At 30.9% G+C, this 8,284-nt stretch overlaps 1 protein-coding gene across 1 annotated transcript in view; it reads right to left on the bottom strand.

Annotated features, from left to right (window-relative positions):
- Nucleotides 1-3,503: 3,503 nt before the first annotated feature.
- The window catches only part of LOC106466816 (nostrin-like), a 13,955-nt gene continuing 9,174 nt past the window's right edge, over nt 3,504-8,284 (bottom strand). Inside the window, exons 7-10 of the mRNA XM_022394894.1 lie at nt 7,607-7,735; nt 6,336-6,480; nt 5,049-5,183; nt 3,504-3,993 (exon numbers count right to left, since the gene is read on the bottom strand). Coding sequence (XP_022250602.1) covers nt 3,890-3,993; nt 5,049-5,183; nt 6,336-6,480; nt 7,607-7,735 — 513 coding nt within the window. The 3' untranslated portion in view covers nt 3,504-3,889. The remainder of the gene's footprint in view (nt 3,994-5,048; nt 5,184-6,335; nt 6,481-7,606; nt 7,736-8,284) is intronic.

Here is an 8,284-nt window from a genome sequence, read left to right as displayed (position 1 = left end):
TAAGCTGATGTATCAGACGTTTGAGCAATGCATTGCCTCCAAAGTTATTTCACATGCGCAATGTATATTTTTGATATGGTAGGCTGAATTCTGTTCGGTTTGTTTGAATTTCGCACAAAGCTACACAAGGGCTATCTGTGCTAGCCATCCCTAATTTAGCAGTGAAAGACTAGAGGGAAAGCACCTAGTCATCACCACCCACCGCCAATTCCTGGGCTACTATTTTATCTAATTTTAAGGTGATATACTAGAGAGAATGCAACTAGTCAATACCACCTATCGCAAACTCTTGGGGTTTTCTTTTTAGACCAAATAGTGTGGCTTGACTGTCACTCTTATAATACACCCACAGTCAAAAGTGCAGAGCGCGTAGTTTTTTTTTGTTTTTTCTGTGTGTGGGTGGGGGGTAATGGGATGTGATTAGTTTGGTTTGTTTTTAATTTCCCAGAAAGCTACACGAGTGATATCAGTGCTAGCTGTCCCTAATTTAGCAGAGAAAGACTAGAGGGAAGGCAGCTAGTCATCACCACACACTGCTAACTCTTTTACCAACGAATAGTGGGATTGACTGTCACATTATAATGCCCCCTACAGCTGAAAGGGCGAGCATGTTTGGTGGGATGAGGATTCGAACTTGTGACCCTCAGATTGCGAGTCAAGTGGCCTAACAACAGGTCAGAATTCTGTTGGGCAGACCACAGTCCTCTTACAAAGCATTGTCAGGCAATCCACAAGATACATGGCTTCATTAACAACTCAGATTTGTAAAGTCCATGTCAACTCAACCTATGATAGTTCTGAAGTTCAGGCCATGACTCAATCTTTACTAGAAAAAGGACTTTTTTTATATATGGATGTAGCACAGCCGTGTCTTATGTCATTCATGGCAAATGCACTCACCACTTTAGCGCAAAAACACATTTGTTCCAAGCACTAATGAGTGTGAAATCCACATAGCTTCCTATGGAACAATCCACACAAAGCTACCTTGGATTAGACCTCTGAGCATGCTTGCTTCTTGCACCAGTCACTAGTCAGTGAGCTCAGCCATCTTATATTCACATGAGCTCTTTCATCATTGTCTGGTTATCATAGTGACAGAGCCTGGGTTCAATGTGGATGGGGGGGATAAAACTGTAAGAAGAAATCTTACACTTGTAACTGAATTAAATCAACTACTTTACAAGCAATGTCAGAGTTCATAAATCCAACCTGATTTCTGACAAAAGTTGTAAAAGTAAGTAAAAATCATGCCTGGCTTTACAAATCAATCCAGAATTATATTTATGTTGTCCACACAAAAAGATGTTATAGCTGAGGACTTTGTTTCCTTTGCTATAGTTGCATCTTGTTTAATGCATGCTTCAAAGGTTCTAACTGTTGAACCAATATAACATTGTACACATCCATGACACTTATTAATATAGATAACATGCAATTGTTTTGGATAAAAGAAGTCTGTCCTTAACCCTAAAAAAAAAAAAACTTCAGGAATGTAGGAAGGTCCTTTATTCACCACTAATAACCTAAAATATTTTGGTGTTTATATACTACATTATACATGAAAATCAAACAAATTGCTTAAATTCCACCACTATATGTGTTTTTTTATTTATATGCTTTACTTTCCCATGCAGTACTGATAACCCGTGAACATGATGAATATAGGCTTCTGCAGCAAGAGTAGCGAATCAAAAAATACACTAGGCCTCTAGTCATAGAAGGTGTAAGAACAAGTTTGTAATTTCAGGGTTAAATAGTAAAATTTTTACCATAAAACATTATTTTAATTGGGTTTGACATGGATCCCATAGCATCATAATGTTCATATCACCAGCTAGGAATACAGTTGAGCACTAGGTTAAATATTAAACAAATATTCAAGAATTCTGTCACCTTTACATTTACATTACACCAATAAATTGCTATGTATCCTGGAAATGATAACACAATATTGTAAGAACAACATGTGTTATAAGTTGAGGTAGCGGTACTATTATACCAGTTACTTGTTGGATATCGCAAAATATCAGTATACTGTATGACACATGAGTAGTTTGAAACAATCACAGACTTAAATCTAGTTATGTTATGCCTTATATGTAATATGTAAATTCCAATAAAGTAGTTGGCACTATTACACATGCCAAATTCATGAAGCAGGACTCTTCTGTGGATTCAGTTTACTATGATTCCCAGATGTTAGTTACTGTGGTCTCACCTTATCTTCAGTATTTCGTTTCATTAGAATGTATAGAGAATAATCCTTTTTTTTCTCACTCCAGTTCCTGTACAATACATTCATTATGATTTTAAATTGTCATTATTACTTTAATCTTCTATAACTAATAAATTCAGTAATATATATATATATATATATATAAAAATCAAACTTTGGGTTCCTGAACATGATGTGGGAACAGGATATCATCAGATAATTGTGAAACTTAGCATTTCGGATTAATCTCTAAAGCATAGTCCAGTCAAAATTGACTTAATTCCTGTCTGTGGCATTTGTTCACAATGTTCAGTATTTTCTGAGTTTGACAAGCAGGTAGCCAGACTGTAAAGTTTTGAGCAAACGCCCTTTGTCAAACCTAAAGAACAATGTTCAGGTCAGTAGGGTGGTAGCTTGAAACATTACCAATTAAAGTATTTCTTTATCTCTTATGAAACAATTTGTCACCAACACGAATTTCATTTTTTTTTTCTTAATAATTCACATTCAGTTTAGTGCAATTGAATTTTGTTTCAAACAGTTGATTTAATTTAAAGACTTAATCTATGTTCAGTTGCTGAACCCTGTGAAACTTAAGCCTGCTGAGGATTTAAATAAAGAATAGGTATTGTGTTCCATTCTTTGGGTTTAACTGTCTATCCCTCCCTTCTCTTGTTCTCGCATTAATATTGCACCCAAAAATAAAAAAGATTACTAAAACCTGTTATATTGTAAATGTGCTTTGTCTATGTCCAAAATTTCCTTAACACACACAATACCACTGACTCAGTTAGATTATTCTAAACCCTGTGGTTTGTATAGAAAATATGTCTCACAAATTTTGTTTTGTTTCTTCTCACCCTAGTTTCTTCAGAGCTACACAGATTTGCTATCTAAACTGTTGCCTACATTATACTGGAATTTGCAAGAACTCCATAAAACATAGATTTTATGTAGTCTGTTAAAGAGGCCATAGGTGAGGACAAAACAAAAGTATCATAACTTAGTAAGAAAAGTAATCAAATAAGTATTTATCAGTAAGCAGCTAAACCTTTGATATCTGTAGCCTAATTATAGACCAATCTGTTTGCACTCATTAAAAAAAGTCAAACATGGGGAACATCAATTACAATGTTACATTGTGAGCTACAAAAACAAAAACACAGCTAAGAAACATATTTACATTAGAAACTTTTATTAGGCTTTGAAAACATTTTCAAAATCTAGATTCTTTGAAACATGAACAAAAATAAGATGAACAAAGTAAACAAGCTCATTTTTTTTGTTTTCATTATATAAAAATTAGAGAAAAAAAATCTATTTCAATGATCTAACTCTTCAAGTTTGATGTGTGTTTGTATACATATGGTACTCAAACATATTAACTTGTAATTCTTATCTAAGGTAACTTAAACAGTTTTAGTTATTTAACGAACCAGAGAAGAAGTTTGTATAAATACAGAAACATCTGTATTTGTTACATGTATATATATATATAAGATTATTATATAGTTAAACTTTATATACCTAAAACAAAAGTAACTTTTGAACTGCGAAATGCATATTGCTATTGCATCTTATTTTGTAACAAGCTAGTGTAAAGGCTTTTCAGCATACAAAATTAAACTGATATTGATCGTTAACACTTTATATGACAGCAACTATAGGAAATTAAATTTCTTGAACGTATGTAGAAGGAAACAGTCCAACACTACCATTAAGTTCACCTTCCCACCAACCATCATCATTCTTCCATTTTACAGATATTACATCACCTGTGGGGTAAGAACAGAAATACACAATAAACTGTTTGTTTTTTCTGGCAGACTTAATCATTCAACTTGATGCTTTTAATAACAGAAAGTTCTAATATTTCATATTTTTTTTAGTCTGTTGAAAACAATGGTTTGTAAATAATATAAGGTTGGCAAGTTGAAATACCATTAAAACAGAAGATTTTTCTCTGTAAGATAAGTCTCATATGATTTTAAGTTATGAGTATAAACTAATCATGCAGTAATTCTAAAATTTTCTGAAAACTGTTAAAAAAAAGCAACTTTGCCCTATTGTTGAGGATTTATATTAAACCTCTGAAAATAATGTAAGTTAAAAATGGAGAGACAATAAAACAAGACACTGAACATACACAGTGAGGATTGTTATTCCTTGTATTATTTATTCTGATAAAAGTTAGAATATAGGGTCACACAAAATAGTGTAATGAATTTCAAAAAAAGACCCAAAACTCAAGCACTTTCGAATAGTTGACTATTCTTCCTGTATTTATTGGTGTAAATTATTTATAAAGCCTATATGTTCTCCAAACAAAAATTTAGTCTTTACAGGCAATAGTTTGTGCCGTTATGCGTTTATTTTTAAAGTGAGACATTATATGACCTATTTGATTGTTAATATCAAGTTCAGCTCAAACAACAGTTCATGCCTAAATCATTCAATTTGTTGTTTTTGAAGTCTAAAAACAAATATATTGTTCTGTAATTTCTGTAAAGTCTAAACATACATGAAACAATGATTTACTTTTATCAATTTTTATTCAATATTCTCTTAATTTAAGCACTTAAGGCATTCACGCACAATCTCTCCAGGTGTAGAAAGTTTAAGATGGCCACTGTAAAATTTCTACAAGTAGAAATCTTAAATTATACATTACAACAAAAACAGCAATAAGTGGATTCTGTGAGTTGCAGGCTGAATGACATAGCTTAGAAGTCTTGTAACTTAGTGAAAAAAACTGCCTTATAATCACAGTTGTGGGTTTGACTACTGCCTGGTTTCAGTTTTTAATTCTCAAGCAAAAAACATCTCTAACCTGGATGTATTGTCAATTCATCACTTAGATTTGCGAGGTATGTGTATATAGCTTGGCAGTGTTGGACAGTTTCAGAATGAGATTGGCATAATTCATCAGATAGGGGTTCATTTGAACTGAACACTGATGAAGAATCTGAAATTATGTAAAAAAAAAGTCAATTGTTTTAGGATATGCAACTTTTGTATTTATCCTCAACAAAGTTTTATACATGTTACTTGTTCTATGCAGTGGTTTTTAACATGTTTTGGCAATTAGTTCAACTTATAATGTTGTTCTAACTATAAATACAAAATCATATTTATAAAACGAAGTTCCTACTAAAGATTAAATTATATAACTGAGATACATTATTTGTTTACCTAGTACAGAGTTACATCAGATTATCATGCATTATGTTTCAAATAAATTTAATATTTCACACTATTGATAAAATATTTAACTAGATATCATATCACTTCTAAAAAAACATGTAAATATGATAATAGAAACTAATTTATTTTTAATTACACAACTACGAATTTCTGATTAAAAGTGAGCTGTTTAGATCAGATTTAAAAACATTAAAAATCAAATATAAAATATTAAGACAATGTTATACAATAAACTGACAAGAACTACTTAACGTCATAAACCCATATATTATAACCTATAATGATTAGATTGCATTGAACCAGCATTTAGATAATCTCATCATCAGCACTACTTTTCAGAGATAATAATCTAAATTAAACAAATTTAAAAAATAAACATGATTCGAAAAATTTTGAAAATTGAAGCAGCAGCATGATATAGGGAAATTGAATTTTTAACGACTTATAGGTAAACAAGGCAAAAGTTTATCAATTGATAAATAGATGTATATATTGTTAATTATATGATTTGAAGATAAAAATTAAATAGTAAACATGATAAAAAATATAATTTGTTTCTAAGAGACCCCCCCTTCACAGATGCTGAATTTGTTCAGTTGTTTACACACTTTTCTGTTAACTATTCCTAGCATTAATCATCCCAAAAGAAGTTGTCTACTTCAAGTTTTCAAGGACTCACTCAACTTTACATTTTTTCTCTCCAATATCTTAATCTTGCTAAGTGAGAATTTATGTATACACTTACGTAACCACTATTACGAGTTCTTGTTGATGAGATTTTTTTCCCATCATTGAAATTTAATCTTCATGAGAAAGAAAGTAACACATAGCACTATTCAAATTTCACTGCATTAACACCATCCAAAACCTAGCTTATATCCTCAAGAAATGTCCAAAAGAATTGCACACCAACCTTCCATCTGTTCGTGTGTGTCAGATACACCATCAGCTAGACCACGATAAAACTCAGATGTACTATTATTAGATGACCAACTACTGGATGAACTTGTTTGTTCCACTCTTATCCATTCTGGGACTTTCAGAATGGTTGTTGCATCCTAACCACACAGATCACACTATTTTTATCCATAGAATTAAAAAGTTTTATGAACATGAAATCAAGTTCTAAGTTATTATTTCTTTTTGCTGCTACTCATTTTCGAAAATTTCTGTATAGTTCAAATTTTATAACATCAATGTTCAGAGAAAACTCCCAGTAAAAACAAAACAAAAAGGTCTGGTTCTATTAAAAACATTTTTAACATAAAATTGGTTTTTTTATAGAGATTTTGTGATCCTATGTATAACATTGTAATTTCGTTATTTCAACTGAAAAGTAGATAGCCACATATCAAGGAATTGTGACATAGAAGATCCGTCAAAACTTATTATTGTAGGCATTTGATAACTCAGAATGGAATAAATACCAATAATTAAGAAATTTTTATTCACATAACTGTGAACAAAGTAAAGATATTTAAGAAACTTACTGTCAAATTACTAAGACTTTCTTAATATTTGTACTTAATGTATTGCAACGTTACTAACCCTTTTTTGATTATATTCGTATTTAATGTAGTTACATTACTAAGACTTTATTTATTTATTTAATGTACTACACAAGCAAATATTTTCTATAAATTTCTGTTTAATTCTTTATATTATAATTAAGAATTTCCTAATTAATTATACTTAATTCACTATAATGTAACTAAGGTTTCCCAAATATTTGTAACTAATTTACTATGAAACAACTAAAGGTTAAGTACAAATATAATTAAAAACTTTTTAGTAATTCCATTAAAATACAAATATTAAGAAAGTCTTAATTGCATTGTGGTAAACGAAGTACAAGTATTTAGAAAAAAACTTTAGCTACATTACAGTGAATGCGAGAAATTTTTAGCAATATTACTGTAAATAAGTTGAAATATTCTGAAAAAGTTTAGTTATGTTATGGCAAATTATGGAGAAATATTTGAGAAAATATTAGTATGTTACAATAAGTAGCAAAATAATGTGTAACATTATGAACACACATATACAACAAACAAATTCAAGTACATATTGATTACGAGCTTTATTAATAACAGAAAACATCATTGGTTTGATTTGAATATGCTAGTAGTTTCTTAAATCACTTTCACAAGTTAAATAAATGTTGTAGTACAAGGAGGAGCTTACCTGTTTGTGTTTATATTTATCAATTACAAGAGATTGAGGAGTACTATGTTGAGCCACTGCATCAAGGTCAGCTAAAACACATAGAATTTTTCTCCGAGTGGTTTCCAAAAACATTTCAAGAGTTGGAAACTGAAATGTTAATAAAAATATTTTATGTTTAAGCATATAATACTGAAATTCTAGACAATTTTAAAAACCTGTTACTCTTGTGTGTATGTTTACCTGTTTCTTTAAACACTGACTATTGTAAAATTTCTACCATCACTTTTTAAGAAGGCATGTGAATGCATGTTTTAACCCTTAAATTACAGACTTGTTTTCATTCCACTCATTACTAGTGTGGTATACATACTACATTGTATATAGTACTCTTAGGTTTGGTCATTTATTTGTGATTCATATTGTTACACCTCCGTTCGTTAGTTAATTTTCCGTAAATTCGTTCCGACAAAACTTTAGCGACACAAGTCCTTTCTTAAATAAAACTGGTTTATTCTTTCTAAATACAACTTTACGATACACTTAATTTCAACAGTCGCTCTATAACAAACGCTCACGTCTCACGTGGCCAACAATATTTTATCCGCATACATTCAATTACTCAATACACTGTTGTCCCGTCACGTTGTGACCGGCTTATATCTATACAAGACTAACACATATCTAGTAAATGCTAGG

This window comes from Limulus polyphemus, unplaced genomic scaffold, assembly GCF_000517525.1.
Source record: "Limulus polyphemus unplaced genomic scaffold, Limulus_polyphemus-2.1.2 Scaffold2387, whole genome shotgun sequence".
Lineage (NCBI taxonomy): Eukaryota > Metazoa > Arthropoda > Merostomata > Xiphosura > Limulidae > Limulus > Limulus polyphemus.
Note: the sequence above shows the minus strand (reverse complement) of the source record. Positions and strands in the feature narration are given on the sequence as shown.